General features: G+C 43.3%; 1 protein-coding gene across 2 annotated transcripts in view; it reads left to right on the forward strand.

Moving 5' to 3' along the window:
• Positions 1–23,733, forward strand: part of LOC141108565 (protein bicaudal D homolog 2-like) — a 73,666-nt gene that overhangs the window by 38,710 nt on the left and 11,223 nt on the right. For both annotated transcript variants that reach the window (XM_073600281.1, XM_073600282.1), the window contains exons 6-8: positions 5,345–6,289; positions 20,779–20,930; positions 22,610–22,835. In XM_073600281.1, coding sequence (XP_073456382.1) covers positions 5,345–6,289; positions 20,779–20,930; positions 22,610–22,832 — 1,320 coding nt within the window. In that variant the 3' untranslated portion in view covers positions 22,833–22,835. The remainder of the gene's footprint in view (positions 1–5,344; positions 6,290–20,778; positions 20,931–22,609; positions 22,836–23,733) is intronic.

The following is a 23,733-nucleotide window of genomic DNA, read 5'->3' on the forward strand; positions in this document are numbered from 1 at the left end:
ACAACTGAGATGCCTAAAATGCCATTTTAGTTTGTCGTATTTTAGTCCAAAGACTAAAATGGGACTAAAACTAAAATGCCATTTTAGTCATAAGACTAAAACTAAATTGAAATGTGACTTCAAAATTAACACTAGTCTGTAGTGCATGTTCATACCTCAATACCATAATAAATAGAGAGAATATCACCGGCTCCAGGTGGGTCAGATCAAGGTAAAAGGCATCTCCTTCAGTCTAGAAGTCCAGGTGCTTGCAATGCTATGGCAGTTAGACATCAAAGAAATTCTGGACAGCCGCACTCCAAAGATATTTGCCTTTATTCAATAAGGCCCCTTTCACACGATCAGACCGTTCAGGTCCCGCCTGTCAGTTTTGACGGCGGACCTGAACGGGCGATCCATGTTAGCCTATGGAGCGTCGGATGTCAGCTGAGACATGTCCGCTGACATCCGACCCCGTCCGATCCGCTAAAAGCAGACGGATGGCTCTACGTCCAGATCCGTCGCTATCGGATCGGGTGAGATCTGACGAAAACGGACACGCTGTCCGTTTTCGTCCGATCCCTCCATAGGCGGCAGCGGCGCCTGACAAGCCCCTCTCCGCTCAGTGAGCAGAGAGGGACCTGTCATCCGCCGGCTCAGCGGAGATCAACGGAGAGATCTCCCGCTGAGCCGGCGGACCGAGGTGGGCTCCGTAGAAACTGAGTCCGCCTCATGTGAAAGGGGCCTAAGGTATCATCCAAAATATAGATCACAGCAAAGTGGAACAAAGCTTACACGTTTCACACTACAAGGAGTGCTTAGTCATAGCTTATGCGTTTCGCACTACAAGGAGTGCTTAGTCATAGTTTTAAGCTATGGCTAAGCACTCCTTGTGTGAAACGTGTAAGCTTTGTTCCACTTTGCTGTGATCTGTATTTTGGATGATACCTTACTGAATAAAGGAAAATCTCTTTGGAGTGCAGCTGTCCAGAATTTCTTTGATGTCTAATAATGGATAATATATTAGATTTTTCACTCCAGCAGTATATAATGAGTTTGGAAATTGTAGAGAAATGTTAACTAATGCATTACAATTTAATTACACCCATTAGATTTTAGACGACTAAAATGAGTTTTAGTCCACTAAAATGTCTTGGAGATTTAGTCGACTAAATACGACTAAAACAATTGCAGAAGACTAAAATGGGACTAAAACTAAAATGCCATTTTAGTTCCAAGACTAAGACTAAAACGAAATTGAAATTTTGCTGCCAAAATTAACACTGCCTGCAACAGCTTTTAAACGCAGTAACTTGTGTTTTAGCCATGTTTTGTTTTACTAGCATTCTTAATTGAGATACATTTTTGACTATTTAAAAAAGGGGGGGGGAAATCCTCTAAACCAAACGCAGCAAAATGGATGTTTTTAAACTTCGGTTACTATCTGTCACGTTAAATCATTCAGAAGAGGTTGTAAAACGTCCCGTGTACATTAAGTCTTAATGTTATGGTTAATGAAAATGGAAGCAAACAAATTGGCAGGAAAATAATTGAATGGATTAGGAGTTAAATCGTTAACCCCAAAAAAAAACAGATCCTGTTCCCTCAAAGCATGTTATGCAGCACAGTGCTTGTGCTGTGTCATTTGGCCCCCCATATCACACGAAATACCTGGTTGATCCTGCCTGACTATACTCTCACCACACTTGTATCATGGCTGCTGAGCCCTGACAGTGTTTAGCGTACGTGCCTCCGTCAGCCGCAGCCCTGCTCTCCTGAGTCTCCAAACCCCCCCCCCCCCCTCGCTTTTATTTATGCATACATACATATGTACATATACAGTTGTACTCATAAGTTTACATACCCTGGCAGAATTTTTTATTTCTTTTCAATTTTTCTGAGAATATGAATGACACAAACATTTCTATCACTCATGGTTAGTGTTTGGATGAATTATTATCAATCAACTGTGTTTACTCTTTTTAAATCATAATGGCAACAGAAACTACCCAAATGACCGTGAACAAAAGTTTACATCCCCTGGTGATTTTGGCCTGATAACATGCAACACAAGTTGACACAAAGGGGTTTGGATGGCTATTAAAGGTAATCATCCTCACCTGTGATCTGTTTGCTTGTAATTAGTGTGTGTAAAAAAGGTCAATGAGTTTCTGGACTCCCGACAGACCCTTGCATCTTTCATCCAGTGCTGCACTGACGTTTCTGAATTCTGAGTCGTGGGGAAAGCAAAAGAATTGTGAAAGGATCTGCGAGAAAAGGTAGTTAAACTGTATAAAACAGGAAAGGGATATAAAAAGATATTCAAGGAATTGAGAATGCCAATCAGCAGTGTTCAAACCCTAATCAAGAAGTGGAAAATGAGGGGTTCTGTTGCAACCAAACCACGGTCAAGTAGACCAACTAAAATTCCCGCCACAACTGCCAGGAAAATTGTTCGGGATGCAAAGAAAAACCCACCAATAACTTCAGGTGAAATACAGGACTCTGAAAACGTGGTGCAGTTGTTTCAAGATGCACTTGAAGAAAGATGGGCTGCATGGTCGAGTCGCCAGAAGAAAGCCATTACTACACAAATGCCACAAAGTATCCCGCTTACAATACACCGAACAGCACAGAGACAAGCCTCAAACCTTCTGGCACAAAGTCATTTGGAGTGATGAGACTAAAATTGAGCTTTTTGGCCACAACCATAAACGCTACATTTGGAGAGGAGTCCACAAAGCCTATGATGAAAGGTACACCATTCCTACTGTGAAACATGGAGGTGGATCGCTGATGTTTTGGGGATGTGTGAGCTACAAAGGCGCACAAGAAATTTGGTCAAAATTGTTGGCAAGATGAATACAGTATGTTATCAAAAAATACTGGAGGAACATTTTGCATTCATCAGCCAGGAAGCTGCGCATGGGACGTATTTGCATAGTCCAACATGACAATGATCCAAAACACAAGGCCAAGTCCACCTGTCATTGGCTACAGCAGGATAAGGTGAAGGTTCTGGAGTGGCCATCTCAGTCTCCTGACCTCAATATCATTGAGCTACTCTGGGGAGATCCCAAACATGCAGTTCATGCAAGACAGCCCAGGAATTTCCATGAAATGGAGGCTTTTTGCCAAGAGGAATGGGCAGCTTTACCATCTGAGAAGATAAAGAGCCTCATCCACAAATACCACAAAAGACTTCAAGCTGTCATTGATGTTAAAGGGGGCAATACACGGTATTAAGAACTGGGGTATGTAAACTTTTTGATAAGGGTCATTTGGGTAGTTCCTGTTGCCATTATGATTTAAAGAGTAAACACGATTGATTGATAAATGGCTTCAGCCAAACACTAACCATGAGTGAAAATAGTTTTTCGTTGTTCTTCATATTCTCTGAAAAATGGCCAAGAAATCATAAATTCTGCCAGGGTGTGTAAACTTGTGAGCACAGCTGTGTGTGTGTGTGTGTGTGTGTGTGTGTATATATATGCATATGTATCTATCTAGTCTTTAGACACTAGACTGTAATGGTGGTGATGAGCGACTTCTAGTGGGAATGTGATAAGGTCACTAATTGACACTGACCTCGATTAGTGACAATAATTCAGGGATAAGACTTATACCAGGGGTAGGCAACTTTTCAGAGGTTGAGATCTACCTGGGAAACATGTAGCAAATCAAAGATCCCTGGCTAGAGGGGGTTTGGGCATTGGCGTTGGCCCTTTTTAACCACTTCAATACAGGGCATTTTCACCCCCTTCCTGCCCAGACCAATTTTTAGTTTTCAGCGCTGTCGCACGTTGACAATTGCGCGGTCGTGCAATGTTTTACCCTTTTGGTAGTATTTGATCACCTCTGCGGTTTTTATTTTTTGCGCTATAAACAAGAGCGTCAATTTTGAAGAAAACACAATATTACTTTTTGCTATAATAAAAAATATCCCAATTTTTTTTAAAAAACCTAAGTTTTTCCTCAGTTTAGGCCAATATGTATTCTACATATATGCAATAAGCCAATATTGGTTTGCGCAAAAGTTATAGCGTTTACAAAATAAGGGATAGATTTATGGCTGGCTTATTTATTTATTTATTTTTTTATGACTGTGACATTGTGATGGACAGATCGGACATTTTTTGACACATTTTTGGGACCGTTCACATTTATACAGCGATCCGTGCTATAAATTTGCCCTGATTACTGTGTAAATGTGACCTGCGGGGAAGGGGTTAACACTAGGGGGTGATCGAGGGGTTAATTATGTTTCCCAGGGAGTGATTCTAACTGTAGGGGGAGGGGATTCAAAAGGGGAGGAGACCGATCGGTGTTCCTCTGTACTGAGAACACACCATCGGTCTTCTCTCACCTGACAGGACGTGGATCTGAGTGTTTACACACACACGGATCCACGGTCCTGCTCGGTTAACGGGCAATCGCGGGTGCCCGGCGGACATTGCAGCCGCTGGGCATGCGCACCAGGTCCCGTGCAACGCGGCGGGCGTGAGCCCCTTAGACGGCCGGGAAGCCCAGGACGTCATATGACGCCCGCCCGGGATGGGAGATCCCTCCTGCGGGCGTCATGTTACTATGGGTGGGTAGGGAAGTGGTTAAAATAAAAACAAATTATTAAAAACATAGGGGGTTATTTACGAAAGGCAAATCCACTTTGCACTACAAGTGCACTTAGAAGTAAAGTCGCTGTAAATCCGAGGGGGACATGCAAGGAAAATACAAGCATTTTAGCTTGCACATGATTGGATGATAAAATCAGCAGAGCTTCCCCTCATTTCAGATCTACCCCTCAGATTTACAGCGAGTACACTTGTATCGCAAAGTGGATTTGCCTTTTGTAAATAACCCCCAATGTGTCTTCTGTCCCGCTTCAAAGCACACCACGCGCACACACACGTCATCAGGCCCCTCCCCAAAAGTAGTGTCCTGGGAGGTATATTTACTGTGAGCGGTTGGCGGGTGGGTTGCACTTGACAACCACAGGGATTGCTTGGGGGTGGTTACATCTCCCAAGGCTACCATGTCCCAGCCATTGTCTGCAATCCCCTCTTCTCCCCTGAAGCTGCTTCTGACTTGCGCAAGGGAGCCAGATCACATGACCAGATCGGGCTGAATATAGGTAAGTATATACATCTTTTTTACACAGGTTAGTCGGCATAGGTGTTAGGAGGCGGGAGGGAGCATTTTAAGACTAGTGAGGTTTAGGCTGGAATTCTACTTTAACCCTTTCTGATGGGTTTTCACCTGTGCCAGTACATCTAAACTTGTTTGTTCTTAATTTTAACAATATTCACTTTAAATATTATTGTGCTTATTTTGAATTTTTTTTTTTTTTTTTTTTTTTTCTTCGCAGCTTGATCGTGAAAAGTCCAACGTGGAAAGTAATTTACAAGACCTGCAGAAGACTTTGGATGATGTTAGGAAGGACCTGTGTAATGAACAGCAGAGAAACCATGAGTTGGTAGAGCAAATTAAGGCATTCCAGCAGGAAAACCTTTACAGGCAGGAGAAGGACAATGGAAATAACCATGTGAAATGCTCCTGTGGACAGGAAGAAACTGAATTGGCCCAACTTGAAAAAGAGCTAAAAGAAGTCCAGCAAAAATATGAACTGTTTGAGGAAAAGTACCAAGAGGAAAAGAAAAGGTGGGGAATGAGCAAACAAGCTTCCCGTGAGGAACTGCGGTCATCTTTCCAATGCGAGGCCGATGACCGAGGGCTGTTGTCCGATCTTCAGGAAGAGTTGAGGACCGCACGGAGGCACTATTTTGACTTTCAGAGCAAGCTCAATCTAGCCCAAGAGGAGCTCTTGGCATTCATAGAAGAACTCGCTCACCTCTACCACCATGTCTGCATGCGTAATAACCTGACACCAAACCGTGTCATGCTTGATTATTACAGAGATGGTAAGGGTGCAAAGGTGCTTCTCAGAAAAAGAAAATCTTCAGACTTCTTTGGAAAACTTATGGTTAGCCCTGACCTAGAGATAACGGAGCTTCACAGTGGCGAGCGATCCCCGCGGAGTAGTCCTGACTCTACTTTGGGGTCAGATTGTGCGGACTCACCTAGAGAGCTCCTTAGCATCACTCATCTAGTGGCCATTGTCAAGGACCAGATTAAACACTTGCAAGGTGCTCTTGCCGTGTCGTGGCACCAAACGTCACTGGACAGTATTGCCTCTGATATGGAAAAGGACAAAGAGGTTCTGGTGGAGGAAATCGTGAAACTGAAAGCTTTGCTGAGCACTAAGAGGGAACAAATAGCTACTCTGAGGACTGTTCTGAAGGCTAACAAGCAGGTACATTTTGTCTTAATCAAGGCTCCCGGTTGTATGCTATTTATTTTTTAAATGTCTTGCTCTTATGTTTTTATAATTGTTCGTGTTTTGTATGTTTTTGTTTTTATACATTTTTTCATAATTTAATAAATTAACTTGGCCCTCTTAAGATTTGTGTTTTATTTTATTTGACATGGATTAGGGGGTCCAGCTATTTTTTGCTCCATAAATAGGTTATCGCTTGGGCATTAAAATTTTATCTAAATGTATTAGTCTTAGGGCTGATCTCCATGTTTGTTTTTAACTTTAACTGCTTGCAACCCGGCCTATAGTATGACGATGGCCGAGCGGGAGCTCTCCCATCCTGGGTAGACATCATGACGTCCTCCCAGTCACCAAGCTGGTCCAAACAAACCATTTCACTAGCCGTTGCTGCAGCTGTGTGAACTGTATAAACTGTAGGCAACCACAGCTACGTAGAGTATATAGTGCTGTGTTCTGTTCCCTGTCCCTTTTCTGGAGGAAAGTGAAGTCTAGCTGAGTGCTGCTCAACCATTCAGAGGAAGCTTTGTTTTCTGTAAATGAACACAAAGCTTTTTCTGATTGGCTGAGGCAGCGTTTGTGGTCAGCATGCCTCCACATCAGCCAATCGGAGAAGGCTTTGTATTTTATAAAATACAAGGCTTCCTCTGACAGCCTGACTTGATTTTACTGCGGGAGCAGGACGGGAAGACTCGCTGCCGGAACAGAGTGCTGTATACTGTGTGTAGCTGAGGCCATATACAGTTTATACAGCGCAACCAGGTGCTGTAAGTGAAGTAAATGGTTTGGTTGGACCAAGCTGTCAAAAATATTTAAAGGTGAATAAAACACAGAGATCAGCTTTAAAGTGTTTATCGACCCAAAGAGATTTTTTTTTTTTTTTTTTTTTTTTTTTTTTTTTTTCTTCTATACTGCACTCCTTTAGATGTTGCTGCATTAATTTTTCTGCAAGTAAAGAAAGTAGCTTGTTGATCCCGCCAGAATACCAGTGCACTTTATCTCACAATATTATTTTAGTGACTATCTTTGATTGAGACCATTTGCAGTCCTAATCAGGAGAGCAGTCTGTGGTGATGACATTGCTTATTCATAGATGCAGTACAGTGAGCGCGTTGTCACCCTAGTGCCCCGTATACACGATCAGAAAATCGTACGCAAAATACTGCTTTCAAATCGATCGTACGATAATCAGATCGTTAGTGCAGAACTTTCAAGAGCTGATCACGACAGCTCGTCCAATATTATTCTACCGTACGTGCTCAAATATTTTTCGTACGATGCCAGATCGTACATTTTTCGTTTTAATTAGTACAGCTATCGTTTGAAAATGCATGACAGCACTTCTAAATTATTTTTTTTTTCTATTGTACGGGAATTTTCGTGACTTTAATAAACGCATCAGATTCAATCTAAGATTAGCATGCAAAAAAAAAAAAAAACGGGTGATCATTCGTCCGATCTCATCGTGTGTACGGGGCTTAGGACAGGAATTGTGTTGCTGGTGGAAATACCAGGGGAAAAAAAATGATCGCAGCCACCACATCTAAGAACCATTAAGCTCCATTTTTGTTTTTGGGTTTAGATATACTTTAAAGCTAACATTAATTTTTTTTTTTTTTTTTTTTTTACCACACAGGCCAAAACAGGTTCACTTTAATGTAGCCCTCCCCAGCAACACATACTTGCCTTCCTTAACCACCTTATTGCTCCATTCAGCTGTCTGGAGCAAAGGAACGTCCTGTGAAAGCTAAGAGATATCGTAGCTTACACAGTGCTATAGATCACATTTTGACTGCAGTGATGGGCCCAAGGCTTTTGCGTAGTGGGTCACATTCTCCTACATACCCGGAAGTACTGGGTGTTTTCTTCCATTACCAGTGCTGAGCAGCAAGGGAGCTGAGAAAAGCTAAGCATCTGCTGGTTAGGTGGGGAATTAAAGGGCTTGTGAAGGTTTGTTCTTTTAAAAAAAAAAAAAAACAGGTTATACTTTCCTCCTCTGTGCAAGGGTTTTGCACAGAGGGGCCCCGATGCTCCTCTTCTGGGGCCCCCCCGCAGCGTTCCTGGCTCCTCCTCTTCTCGAGTGCCCCCTCACAGAGCCGCTTTCCATGGGGGCACTTGTGTGGGCACGCTCCCTAGTCCTGCTGCTGCGTCCATTGACACAGACAGCGGGACCTGGCTCCCGTGTCACTGGATTTGACTGATAGCAGGAGCCAATGGCTCCCGTTGCTGTCAATCTATCCAATGAGGACCCGAGACAGTGGCTGGAGCTGCTGTGCTAGTCCCTGTCAATGGAACGATCGGGTTCAGGTAAGTAAAATGGGGGGGGTCTGTGGGGCTGCTGCACTACACAAGGTTTTTCAGAATACATTAAGGTGAAAAACTTTGAGGGTTTACAACCCCCTTTAAAGCAATTTTTTTGCTATGCCCTGAATGGGCACATAGCTAACCATTTGGTGCTTACGTTTTATATTAAATCATTTTTGCAGATGTGCAGCTTTTAAAATGCAGACATAAAAATTGAGCCGGGAGCCATTTAAAGTGTTGTTTTTTTTTTTTTTTTTATCTTTTATTTTGTTGTAATTGAAATATTTTGTTTTAAAAAAAAAAAAAATAACAGTGGAGTACTGCTTGGAATGGAATAAGCATATGGATGTTCTAGAACAGGGATATGCAATTAGCGGACCTCCAGCTGTTGCAAAACTACAAGTCCCATCATGCCTCTGCCTCTGGATGTCATGCTTGTGGCTGTCAGTCTTGCTATGCCTCATGGGACTTGTAGTTCTGCAACAGCTGGAGGTCCGCTAATTGCATATCCCTGTCCTAGAAGATTGTCCTGATGTTGGTACAGATTAACACCACAAAAAACGCACTTCAGATCTGTTCCGGATGCGTTTCTGATGCATTCCTGTGTATTTTCAATGCATTCCAGGTGCGCCTTTTTTTTTTTTTTTTTTTTTTTTTTTCTCACTATACTAGGGTCCAGGGCATTTTTACGGTGTTCCAGTGCAGGAAAAATGCAGCATGTTCTACTTCTATTTAATTTTTATTTTTTTTCTGGAACTGACTGCACTGTAAACTATGCCATTGGAAACCATATAACCTACTTACAATGCGTTTTTGATGCAGAGCAAAAATGCTTTGGACTGCATGGGGTGTGAACTGGCCCTAAAAATAAATAAATTAATTAAATTTAAAAAATTACATGGAGCACTGAACTGTTAGGAGTGTACTAATAAGTATATCACCTTTTGCTTAATATTTAATAATACCTTTATAAGCAGATGTGGTAAAGTGTACTTGGCATGACCTTAAAGCAGAGCTCCAGGCTCCTTCAGAAAAATAAGTCGGTAGATTCAAATACTGCAGCTGCTGACTTTTAATAGGACACCTACCTGTTCAGAGATCCAGCAATGTCCTCACCTGAGTGGATTCTTCAATCGGCTTTAGGTGCAGGCACCAGCATCAAGGAAACAAAGTTAAGCTTTGCGGCTTCACAATATACTAAAATACCCAAGAGCCTCATGGTAGGAAGAACTAATTGTGGTTATATTGAATAGTTGCAACTATTCAATAGTGATCTAATGCAATCATAAATATGTGATAAAAATAGTGCGCTATTCATAATTGGAATATCCCAAAACACATAGTGAGATATTGTGAATCGATGGTACCATATATACAAAGGACACCAATAAACGAAAAATGGTTGAAATAAAAAATTCTACAAATGTTAAATGTTAAGTAAAGGATCAACCACATTGTAAGGGACCATCTGCTGTTAAGTAAATGGATCCTGTATATTCCTCTCTGTACGCCTTAAGATCCACTTCTTGGGGTTAGATGCTCAAAGCAAAAGAAAAAACATCATTGCGCAAGATTGAAAAAAACAATGCTCGTTTATCACTGGCTCCTGAGAGGGGCCGGTGACGTCCCTTCCTGTGGCTCATATCCTCTGAAGCACGGTGAGGAGAGCTGTCCTATGAGCATTTTATTGTACAAGGTACAGCCATTGTACAAGATATACCAAATGTGAGTGGACTATTTTGTGTTATTTTTTTTTTTTTTTTTACAATCTTGTGCAATGATGCTCTTTTTGTTTTGCTTTGATCCTTTACCTACATCACTAAAGTGTGATTTGACCCAAGGTGGGTTCATCGATGAGGTGAGCAGGCTTTGCACCCAGATTGTGTGGCATGGTTATGGTTGCCACAGAAGAATTTGTGGCTTCACAGCCTGTTTACTACTGCGCATGCGTGAGTCGCGTTGCGCCTTGTGAATAGTCCCGTTGTCTGCTGGGACCTGTGATCCCAGAAGACAGGAGAAAGGAGGGGGCCAAACGTTTGGCTCAGTCGGTTGCATCGATCGAAGCTGGAAGTGTGAGCGGGTACATGTCAAAACCAGGTACCCACTCTTTTCTCCCAAAAAAAAAAAATGTTCCAAGTTGGACAGTGGAGGGTGCAAACAAGTGAAGCTTCCCCTTTTGGGTGGAGCTTCGCTTTAAAGTGGCATTCCAGGCAAAACTGATTTATCCTTATTCTACAAATGGTCCCCCGCCTATTCTGACTAACCTGTTTAATGAAGGTATGTATGTATGTATGTATGTGTGTATGTATATATATATACCTATTTTCAGGCCACTTCGGTGCGGTTATGTGATCCAGCTTACTTGTGTCAGCCAGCATGGCTGCAGGAGCGAGGGACTGCTGACAATGGATGGTGAAATTGCTGCTCCAGGCTTTGCTAGCTGTTGTTAGAGCGCACTCTCCTCTCCCCTGCAGCCAGTGCTAACTGACAACAGGGTGGGTCATATGACCTGGCTGAAGCTGGGGAGAACTTTTAAGAGTAGATGGGTTTTTGCCTGGAATTCCACTTTGAATGTATGTTGAATAAAAATACTGCTATAGTACAAGCACTTTATTATGCTTGCATATACTAAGTGATGGTGAAACTTGGAACCTGTGCACTCTTGGCATTTACAGGCTCCAACCGAAAGCTCCCGTTCGCTACTTGCGATCGTGTGTTTTCAGATCACGTGACAGCCAATCAGTCGTCGCATGAACTTAAGCCCTGCCTCCTGGTGTCATTAACCTCTTAAAGAGCTGTGAAGCGCTGGCGCAAAGAGGTTAATGGGACAAAATCAGATGCATGATTCGTTTCATAAATGAAACCACACAAAATGGGGGGGTTACTAAAACTGGAGCACTCAGAATCTGGTGCAGCTGTACATAGTAACCAATCAGCTTCCAGGTTTTATTGTCAAAGCTTAATTAAGCAAGCTGAAGTTAGAAGCCGATTGGCTACCAAACTTCAGCTTGCTTAATTAAGCTTTGACAATAAAACCTGGAAGCTGATTGGTTACGATCTACGGCTGCACCAGATTCTGAGTGCTCCAGTTTTAGTAAATCCTTCCCCCACCTCACCTATTATGTGCAAAATGGCACCCAGCACCCACCCAACAGGCAGTTAGGTGTTGTATTGCCTCCTCACCACCTGATTTTGAACCCCGCATTAGCATGCATGCAGTTACGGGGTGCTTGCAGAGTGGCCCCATCCACTTGAGTGGGATTGCTAGTGCCTGCAAAAAGTGACGAGGTAGAATTCTTGCCACAAAGTGATGCATTGCTGCTACGGTATGTGTACACTATCTGCAGCTAAACATCGGGGGGGGGGGGAAATAACCGTTCCTCAACAGGAAAAAGATTCCAATGCGATATTCCCAATGCACACATTCCTGCAGAAATGGCTGGGTATGGGAGCAGGGGCTGCAGTGACCACTGGATGGAACTAAAGACAATCCGAGTGAGAATGTCACCAGCACACCACGGATCTCCAAAAAAAGGGTCCTAATCGATTATCTAATTATAGCAAAAGCAATGTTTTGGAGCCTCGCAGGACCCCTTCATCAGGCAGGTCACATGGCTGATGAAGGGGTCCTGCGAGGCTCCAAAACATTGCTTTTGCTATAATTAGATAATCGATTAGGACCCATTTTTTGGAGATCCGTGGTGTGCTGGTGACATTCTCTCGCTCAACTGAAAAAATAAGCATTGACCCATACAAGAGGTTGATTTGAGTTGGCGCTGAGGCAGGTAGCAATGTTTTTCTAGAATTGTAGGAGAGCGAACATTAAAGTTTTTTTATTGGAGTCCAGGTGTGGTTTATTTGCAGAATTTGTTTAAATGGCTAATGCACTTCTAATCGCTAGTTCTCGTGGAACCTCAGTCAGAAAATTAAGTCCTGCTAGATCACTTCAGACTGACCCTTTTTGCATTAAAAATAAGTGTCTATTACTGGATTTTAAACTTTATACACTCTCGCCCTTTAAAGATGGCGCAAGTGCAGAGATCAGTTAGAAAGCACTCTGCTCCTAATCCATGTTGTGGGCCAACAAACACTCAGCTTTTTTGAGAATGTAGTGGTGTCAGCACTGCCTACTGTCTTTCGCTAAACTATGGGCAGCACAGCGGTGTAGTGGGTAGCAGTAAAAGGGGTCGCTGGTTCGAATCCAACCATGACACTCCCTGCCTGGAGTTTGCATGTTCTCCCTGTCCCTGCGTGGGTTTCCTCCGGGTACTCCGGTTTCCTCCCACACTCCAAAGACATGCTGGAAGGTTAATTGGCTTCTGTCCAAAATTGGCCCTAGTATATGAATGTGAATTGGGGGACCTTGGATTGTGGGCTCCTTGAGAATAGGGACTGATGTGAGTGTGGGATGTATGTGTGGAGCGCTGCGTAAAATTGACGGCGCTTTATGGGTACCATAAATAAATAATGATATAGATAAGCATCTTAATGAGACACGATGTTTAGGGATAGGGATAATTTGTAGACCCTCAGCTTGAACTGGATGGACTGGTGTCTTTATTCAACCTTACTACCCTGTTTCCCCGAAAATAAGACCTAGCGTGATTGTCAGTGATGGCTGCAATATAAGCCCTACCCCCCCAAATAAGCCTTACCTGTTTCCCCGAAAATGAGCCCTACCCTGAAAATAAGACCTACAAGGACTTTAACTAGGGCTTATATTGCAGCCATCACCGACAATCACGCTAGGTCTTATTTTCGGGGAAACAGGGTAACTATCTATCACTACCAGTCATGGTGAACCTTGGCACCCCAGATGTTTTGGAACTACATTTCCCATGATACTCATGCACTCTGCAGTGTAGGTGAGCATCATGGGAAATGTAGTTCCAAAACATCTGGGGTGCCAAGGTTCACCATCACTGATCTATACTCATCCACTCCCACATCTCTACTTCAGGCTAAGCATTTTGTTGTCCTTGTCAACAAGTAGGAGGGCGTAACAGACTTATTGAGATGATATAGAAAGTCTACCAAAGACATACCTAATTGGTATACTTGACTATACCAGGGATCTAGAACGTTATAACTCCCTATTTCTACGAGGTTTATATAGGCAGATATTAGAGCTGCACGATTCTGGCCAAAATGAGAATCACAATTTTTTTTTTTTTTTTTGCGTAGAATAAAAAGATCACGATTCTTGCGGCATAAAATCTTTCACATTATACAAAAAAAAAATTGGGCTAACTTTTACTGGTACAGGTTTTTTTACCGTCGCTATTCGCCGAAAAAGGGTTAAATCCGCCCGCATAACGCCGCCGCAATGACCGTTTAGAACATCCAAAAGATATTCTGTACTTTTTTGTATATTTTCATCAACTCGTGCATGAAAAAAGTTAAATTATTATAATAAAGTTTACACAATTTTTAGACAAACGCATCTTTTTTTTTTGCCGCTAAAGTCCTGTTTTGTGGGGGATTCTCTTTGCTATAGCTCTTCACACTAGCAGCAGCTACTATTATCCCTTACAGTGTAATGTTACACGGCATGAAGGGGCGTTTTTACATCAAGGAGCAGCCTGCAGGACATGGGATGCACACCACTAGTACAATTTACGAGTGCGAGTGGTTTTCTGTATACTCTCCCCCAAAATAAAATTATTAAATGTCAACTTTTAAATGTGTCCCCCCCCCCCCCCCCACATGCAAACAGTGTAAGTACCTGAATGTGACTTGGTATCGGCCTCTTGTATTCTCCTGTGCAACAGAGCTCTGGCTGGAAGTCTAAGCCAATCAGTTGTGTTGCAGACTTGGGTTGTATTTGCACTACAGCGTATTAAATTGTGGGCAGATTTGCCGTGGATCTGCCCACGATTTGACAGCGCTGAGATGTGAATGACAAAACGTGGGACTGGCATTTGAGATGCCATTCCTTTGAATGGCACCTCAAATCGCTCTGCGGATCTGCTGCATGATAAAACGTGCTGCAATCGTGCCAACCGACATCGCGGGATGCATGTCCCCTAAAAAAAATAGTTCAGGAGCTACTTTGGGTGACTTGCGTGCCGCGATGCGGGTTACCGCGATTGTCACACGCTGCAATCGCGGTAACCCGCATCGTGGGACACAAGTCACCTCAAAGTAGCACCTCAGCGATTTGAGGTGCCATTCAAATGGCATTGCAAATGCGAGTCCCGCGTTTTGTCATTCACATCTCAGTGCTGTCAAATTGCGGGCAGATCCGTGGCAAATCTGCCCACGATTTAAAACTCTGTAGTGTGAATGCAGTCTTACTGATAGCAGTCCCTATCCTTTCGCTGCCCAATCACAGGGTGTGAAAGGGGTGAGGCTTTTAAAGTGTTACTAAACCCACAACCGTAAAATCAGTCTCTATATGCAATAAAGCATGCTTGTCATACTTACTGTGAAACCTAAGGGTTTCCTTAAAAAAAAAAAAATCAGTTTGATCCCCCTCCCCATTTCGTCCGTAGTCCCTAATCCATCTTCTGATGGTACAGAGCCTTGGGGGCAAGCTGCACATGCTCAGTTTGGTGTGTATTGCTAGAGAGTTTTATCTTTTCTTGGGAGGGTGTATGTGATCAGTACAGGGACAATTAGCACTGTCCAGACAGAGGGTCAGGGGTCCTGCAGCCTCATAGGCCAGTCAGCAGAATGAAAACTCCTCCAAGCTTTATTCAGATGTTGGTAGAAGTAGAAAACAAATATGGTTGCGCTCTATAACCTAACCCTCATGAACGTGAGAAGTGATCAAGTAATAATTTAAAGATAGTCCCACAAAAAAATTATAATTCTGTAAGTGTTCAGTGATGGTGTATCAGAATTCCAAGTTCCAACTGGCAAATCGATATCAAAAGTACATCAAATTGTGATCAATTCCAAAAGATCGGTCTGACTTTGCATAACAGACCCACCACCCTAAGAAGTCTGTGCTTACCAGCTGCACAGACAAGTAATGCCTGTGGCTAACACCCAGCCAGGGCCTTTTCCTCAGTGGTATTCTGATATCGGTCCAATCACTGCATCTGGAGGGGGGGGGGGTGTTTCTCCTGGTCCAAACTTTGACGGAACAAATCCTCTGCTGAGAGCTTGTGTACGGCTCAATGCTATACAGCATAGTGCTTGTGCTGTTTCATTTTGGCCCCCTGTATCACCTGAAATACATGGCTGATCCTGCCTGGTTCTGCAGTTCGTAACTGACCATGGTTTATCATGGCTGCTGAGCCCTGACACCATGGTCAGTTTGCGTGCCTCTGTCATCCGCTCTCTCTCCCCCCTCCCTGCCTGTCAGCTCTACGGTCTTCCCCTCCTGCTGCTCTCATAATGCAACAACCTTGCAACAATCCTGTTTTATGTTAAATAATGCTTTTTTTTTTTTTAAATGTGGCTGTGTACCTGATCGGCTCTCTTCTCCTCCTGGATGATGTCAGCAGGGGTGGGGGGGGGGGGGGGGGTTTCTCAGCCCCGCCCACTTGGCTGTCAGTTCGAGAGAGGTGCTCTGAAATCAGGTACTCAGCAGCATTTAAAAAAAAAAACAAATGCACTGGGGACATTATTTAACATAGCAGACGGGATTGTTGCAAGGTTGTTTGCGTGGCTTAAGTAACACTTAGGCCTCATGTACACTGGACCAGTGTTTCTCAACTCCAGTCCTCAAGGCGCCCCAACAGGTCATGTTTTCAGGATTTCCCTCAGATGAAATGGCTGTGGTAATTACTAAGGCAGTGAAACTGCTCAAATCACCTGTGCAAAATAATGGAAAGCCTGAAAACATGACCTGTTGGGGCGCCTTGAGGACTGGAGTTGAAACACTGCACTGGACATTAAAATAACATTATAAAAAAACGCCAGTAGCTTTGCAGTGAGTTTGTCAACGTTTTTGAAATTATGTTTATTAGCGTTTTTGATCTATTGAAGAAGAAGAAAGAAAAAAAAAAAAAAACGCTGGTGACTTACGACGTTAGAGCGTTTTTACAGCTGAAAGACTCTTCTGAACCCACTAGTTTTGGGTTTTGTTTTTTAAAGCCAGAAAACGCTCCAGCCAAAAACTGCTGATAACAGCCTATTTGTGCATGGACACATAAGATAACATGCTGGGGAGTTTATTGACTGTAGAAAAAAAATGTCTGAAGACAAAAACAGCTGCTGTAAAAACATCCAGTGTGCATGAGGCCTTAAAGTGGTTAAGTGCAGCAGAGAAAATCTGGTCTCCTCCCCTTCCAGTCAGGGTTGTACTGTGTAAATCCGAGGACTGGATGGACAAACACAAATCTGGCAGGTTAACCAGGTTATATCCTTGTCGTTGGCTCTTTACCTGGAGTTCAGCTTGTTGACAGGTTTGCTTTAAGCTTCTTACATTTAACAGCGTAAGATGTTTAGACCAGGGATATGCAATTAGCGGACCTCCAGCTGTTGCAAAACTGCAAGTCCCATCATGCCTCTGCCTCTGGGTGTCATGCTTGTGATGGTCAGTCTTGCTATGCCTCATGGGACTTGTAGTTCTGCAACAGCTGGAGGTCCGCTAATTGCATATCCCTGGTTTAGAGGGTAAAACTTGTGACTCTGAGTCTTTAGTATGACAATTTTGGACCGGTATCTTATTTTATTTCAGGTACTGATATAGTGTTGTCAATTAATGTAGCGCTATACATTACACATTCACATCAGACCTTGCTCTCAAGGAGCTTACGATCGAAGATCCCGAACTCACATTCATAGACATACTAGGGCAGTGATGGCGAACCTTTTTGAGCCCGAGTGCCCAAACTGCAACACAAAATGACTTATTTTTTTTTTCAAAGTGCCAACGCCGCAATTACACCTGAATACTGAGGTTTTAGTTTAGAAAAAACAACTCGTACAGTTGTCAACCAATTAACAGCATTTGTTTAAAAAAAAAAAAAAAAAAAAAACAATAACAGAGCTTTCCATTAAACATTTTTTTTATGGGCAGAGTATAGGCATTTCACAAAAAAGGTACATAATAAACACAGAATTGTAGAAGAGCAACTCACGATTTTGTCGAATGTCCTGTGAAACCGCTGACACTGTTCTGCTGGGTCCGCTGTAGATACAAAGGGCTGGAATGAAAAAAATAATTTGTCATTGTTGTCCATAGGCGAGGACACAAGTTTATTAAAAGTGCTGCAGAGTATGGGCAGGGTGCTGCAGAGTATGGGCAGGGTGCTGCAGAGTATGGGCAGGGTGCTGCAGAGCATTGCAGAGTATGGGTACTGAGCAGCGCTGTGGGCTGGATCTGTAGTGCCCACATCGCTGCTCAGTAACCATACTCTGCAAACGATCTCTCCCCCTCTCCCCTCACACTGTAGGGCGCGTGGGAGCAATATTCTGGGAGGACGTTCATGGACGCCCTCCCAGAATAAGCCGACCGCGCTGTAGCTGTCTTTCGGCTATGGCGGGTCGGCAAATGGATAATAACTCACATTTGACTCCTTTGAAATCTGGGCAGCAGTGTGGGGTCAGTTCCCAGGCGCTCCGGTGGTGTCCGATGAAGGGATTTCCCACAGGTGCGTCGGCAGGGAACGTCGGCAAAAGAGAACGGGGGGGGGGGCCGCGTGTCTTCAGCGCTCTTGTTTGGAGTGTGCGTCACGCCCACTCGGACACATCACCTACATCACCCAGAGAACTATGGGAGATGTAGTTCGCGGGTGCGGTGGTGACGATTTGTCAGTGTAATTTGTCAATTGTTAGGGCGTGCCCACAGAGACGGCTCGACGTGCTGGCAGCGGCACGCGTGCCACGTGTTCGCCATCACTGTACTAGGGCCAATTTAGATTAGGAGCCAATTGACCTACCAGCATTGTCTTTGGAGTGTGGGAGGAAACCTGCACAGGGAGAGCGTGCAAACTCCAGCTAGGTAGTACTGTGGTTGGGATTCGAACCAGCAACCCTAGTGCTGCTAGGTCTACGCTCCCTTATCTTATCACCATCTGGTCCTAATTCTATATGGAGTTCATGTGTCACACCTTTGGGTAAAGGAATGTATGTAGGAACAGACGCCTCACGTTTGCAGATAATAGCATCTTGACAAGGATGTCCTTTCTTATATGTAGTGGAAATCGAGCTGCACACACCCCCCCCCTTCTTCATTTGCAAACGGTTAGCGACTTCTGCAACTGCAATCCCTGACAGCCGACCACAACGGCTTTACAGCATCAGCAGCACATTTGTCAAAGTCATTATATCTGTTCCATTATGAAGCTGTAGTACGCAAAGCTGATGATCTGTCTCATATATAAAAAAAAAAAATAGATATAGATCGATAGAGATGGTAATGCGGTTAACCAATCATGCCTGAAGTTGAGAATTAAAATACCACGTGAGTGAGATCTGATTGTAGGATAACATCGACAGACAGGCTTTCTGAGGGTAAGTCACCACTGGAATTCTAATGTGATGTAAAAGTGGCCATTAAACAGGAAGAACGCTCTGAGCAAACATGGACATGTATGTTGGTTGCTGACCGCCACCTTGTGGCCAGAAGAAGTATTACACCACGTCTAATCCAATATAAAGGTGCGCACTTGTTAAGGGTGCAGAAGAGTCACATACCATAAATTTTCATATATGGATATGTATTTTTAAGGTGTGTGGAAACCCAAGATTGAAAATGTATACATTGCAGGTCATGTTCCTTTTAAAAATACAAATTATAACTTGCGCTTTTCTGCATTCCGATCAAATAAATAATATCCTGCCAGTTACTATTCAGGGCTGTTGTGCAAATAGCTTCCCCGCATATATCTAAGCATTGCCAGCCTTCTCAGTGCTTCCATAGTAGAGCTATGACTGTAACTACTGGCCTAAGCTGGGCCAGCACCTACCCCCTTGGTCTGTGCATCATCTGACTCTCTGCTAACGCTGCTTTACTGACACCTATAGAAGTGAAAGCTGCATCTGATTACATCATTGGGAGAGAACAAACTAGACCAGAGGTCAGCAACTTTTTTCTACTTAAAGGCCAGATTCAATGTATGTGAATGCATGGAGGGCCGCATTCACCTTCTAATAAATAAACATAATAATCTGGACCCCTTTTACATTACACAGCCTTGTACTTCTGGACCTCTTTACATTACACAGCCCCCCCCCCCCCTGTTTTGCTTTAAAATTGCGCACACTGGAATAGCGGCAAAATACGGTACTTAAAAAATCTCCATAGGCAACGCTTTAAAATTTTCTACAGGTTACCAGTTTAGAGTAACGTAGAGTAGAGGTCTTGTGCTAGAATTGTTGCTCTTGCTCTGACGATCGTGGCGATGCCTCACATATGTGGTTTGAACACCATTTACATTTGCAGTTGCGACTTGCGTATGTGTTCGCTTCTGCACATGAGCACGGAGGGATGGGGTGCTTTAAATTATTTTTTCTCTATTTTCTTTCTTTTTTTTTTTTGTTTTTTTTTTACACTGGCCCTTTAAAAAAAAATTCTGATCACTTTTATTGCTGTCAGAAGGAATGTAAACATCCCTTGTGACAGTAATAGGCGGTAACTGGTACTCTTTATGGTGGAATCGGGGGTCTATAAGACCAAAAATCCCTCCTATGCACTTATAAACCGTATAGGTTTAGGGGATATTACTTTTACGTACAGATAAGCCTATAATAGGTAAAAATGTGAAAGCAGGGTATGCAACCACTTTAATGCCAGGCCGATATAAAAGACACATATTAATGCAGCTCTGTAATGATCAATACATAATTGAATATATATTTTTAAATACAAGCAGTACCCGAGTTTGAGCTGGTATTTGAACTGCCTCTTGCGGTTTCTGTACAGCAGGACTAGAGTGTGAGAGTAAGAAGCAGCACAAGAAGCCGGTGTGGTTCACAAGCTGACAAGAGGCATTCTGATAAAACCTAGAAAGCAGAGAGAAATCAGCTTGTCGCTGTTCAGTCGTAGGCAGGGGGTGGGTTGGGAAAAACCCGGGCTCAGAAAAAGTATTGTTGAATGATGCTAGCAGACTGAAGACATCTAGTGGAAGAAAAATAGTACTGCAGGGAAATCTGAGTTAACGTGCTGTGGTAAGGCACTATATTGGTGTGCGGTCTCTATATATGATCATTTAGCGATGTGATGGTAAAGCTCTCATCCAATATGTCCTTGGCTTATCTCTGTACAGACGGCTGAGGTAGCCATGTCAAACCTGAAGAGTAAATATGAGAACGAGAAGACCCTCGTTTCCGATACTATGATGAAGATGCGACATGAGTTAAAAGCCCTGAAGGAGGATGCGGCTACATTTTCATCTATGCGCTCTGTATTCGCCAGCAGGTAATGTATGATTCAGAAAACATTAATACCCAATACAGTGAAAAGAGGCGGTGATGTGACAACACATATATCTGCGGCTGCACCAGCTACTGGGCCTTTGACACTGGGGGGGGGGCGACAATTTTTGAAAAAAAAAAAAACAATATTTTTTACTTTTTGCTAATAATACGTATCTAAAAAAAAAAATGTTTAAAAACAAATTTCTTCATAAATTTAGGCCAATATATATTCTTCTACATATTTTTGGTAAAACAAAAATCGCAATAAGCGTATATTGATTGGTTTACGCTAAAGTTATCACATCTACAAACTACGGGATAGATTTATGGACTTTTTTTTTTTTTTTTTTTTTTTCTACTGCTACCCTGTTTCCCCGAAAATAAGACCTAGTGTGATTGTCGGTGATGGCTGCAATATAAGCCCTACCCTCCAAATAAGCCCTACCCTCCAAATAAGCCCTACCCTGTTTCCCCGAAAATAAGCCCTACCCTAAAAAGACGACCTACAAGGACTTTAACTAGGGCTTATTTGGGGGGTAGGGCTTATATTGCAGCCATCACCGACAATCACGCTAGGTCTTATTTTCGGGGAAACAGGGTAATAGCGTTGAACTGCGATTTTTAGCGGGATTGCGGCAGACAAATCTGGACCCCAAATGATACTTTTTTGGGGACCAGTGACATTATTACATTGATCAGTGTTATAGAAATGCACTGATCAATATATAAGGGGGATGGGCTGCTAGGGACATGACAGAGCTCGCTGTTCCCGATCACTGAGAACAGAAGATCTCTGACATGTCCCCTGTCAGAACGGGGATCCACCTTGTTTACAATGGCAGATCCCCGTTCTGCCTCTGTGCACAATGATCGTGGGCGGCCGACGGACATTGAGTCCGCCGGGCATGCGCATGTCTGCTGTCTCACCTGTAGGGACTGACGTACAGGTACGTCAGTTCGTGCAGGAGAGCTGACCTGCTGCAGTAAAAGTACAGCGGCTGGTCGGCAAGTGGTTAACCACTTCAATACTGGGCGCTTTCTCCCCCTTCCTACCAGGCCAATTTTCACCATCGCTTGATTCCCCCATCAACACATTCAGTGTTGATGGGGGAATGCCTCCTGCAGCTCTGTTGTGTTCTCTTGGAGAAGTGGGGGGGAGCCTTCCTGGCTGGTAGAACACAGCAATTGCTGTACATGCTTTAACCACTCAGTTAACGCATGATAAAAATCCGACAGGCTGCTTGTACCCGAGTCAATCGATGGATCAACTCGAGTACAATCAGACTATCCATAGATGGATTATATCGTATAACAAGACACGTTTCAGTAAGGTGGGCTATAAGCAAACCAAAAAGACCTCCACTGAACTGCATGTCATTTTGTTAACCAAAATCAGGCTGCTGTGGTCTTATTTTACTTTATAGCTAACAATTTTACTTCCACAAAGTCAGCACTGCTCAGAGATGAGCCCCACACTTCATCCCCTCGTCCAGTCAGTTATAGTGCTTGTTAGGGCTAAAAATGACTGACCTATACATACAGGCTCTCAGGAGAACCAGTGACGTATAGGAAGAGATGTATTGAGCCAAAAACGATCGTAATGAAAATGTTTGAGGGTGGCTTTCGAGGTTCAGTTGACATACAGAGCAGTCCATTTGAATCTTTACATTGACTTTCCAGGTGTGACCAATATGTGAATCAGTTGGAGGATATGCAACGCCAGATTGTTGCAGCAGAGGATGAGAAAAAGACATTGAACACCCTGCTACGAATGGCTATCCAGCAAAAGTTGGCTCTGACGCAGCGCTTGGAAAGCCGAGATAGCACTCCAGAGGTCTCCAAAACTAGCAGGACAAAATCTACTACAAAGTCTAAAACTCGGGCTTCCAAATCCAAAAGTTAATTGGTAAGTCAGTGCTTTTGTTAATATGAATGGTTGAGTTAACTCATTTTAATGACAGTGTAGGAAATTAAACATATGCTGAAGGAGGAAAGTAAAGGCAGCGCACACAACTCTCAGATTTAAAGTGGAAGATTTAAAGGGAAAAAAATTGTTTTTAGAGGTTACATTGGGCCAGACAAGTTACTGATAGTAATTAGAACCTTGGCCCTGTATCATCTGTCTGTCATGCTACAATAAGGATTCCTGTTATGTAAACTTCTCGTTCCAGTGTGGGACCACTTTCTTTCTTCTATACAAATACTAATTACTAGTAATAATACTAGTTACTAATAAATATAAATAATATCTAATGTCTGGAGGGATGCTGAAATTCTCAGTTGCATTCTTTGCCAGATACCTTCCAGGAGTGCACAGCCAACATTTTGTCTCTGTGGGTGTTAAAATAAATTTTCATAGTTTAATAAGGACCGGCACTTAAAGAGGAGCTCCGGGGGGGGGTGGAGCGGGTACCTTGTTTTGACAGGTACTCAGCTCCCACTTCTGCTCAGGCCGCTTAGGCAGCCCCTCCCTCCCAGCAATCTTCTGGGACACGTCACAGGTCCCAGAAGATTGCCCGGTCATGCAGAACGGGCATCGCAACTCATGCATGCGCACCTGGCTGTGAAGCTGCAAACTGTCACAGCCGGGTGCCCACACTAGTAATGCTGGTGCCGCAGGGAGGAGAGGGAGAGAACCAAGGCTTTGGGTGGTCGCATCGCTAGACAGGTAAGTGTATGTTTATTAAAAGTCAGCAGCTACACTTTTTGTAGCTCCTGACTTTTAATAAACACAGAAACCTCTGGAACTCCACTTTAACTGACTCCAAACCATCTACTGATAGAACAGAGCATTAGGAGTCAGG

Source organism: Aquarana catesbeiana, linkage group LG09 (genome assembly GCF_042186555.1).
Source record: "Aquarana catesbeiana isolate 2022-GZ linkage group LG09, ASM4218655v1, whole genome shotgun sequence".
NCBI lineage: Eukaryota > Metazoa > Chordata > Amphibia > Anura > Ranidae > Aquarana > Aquarana catesbeiana.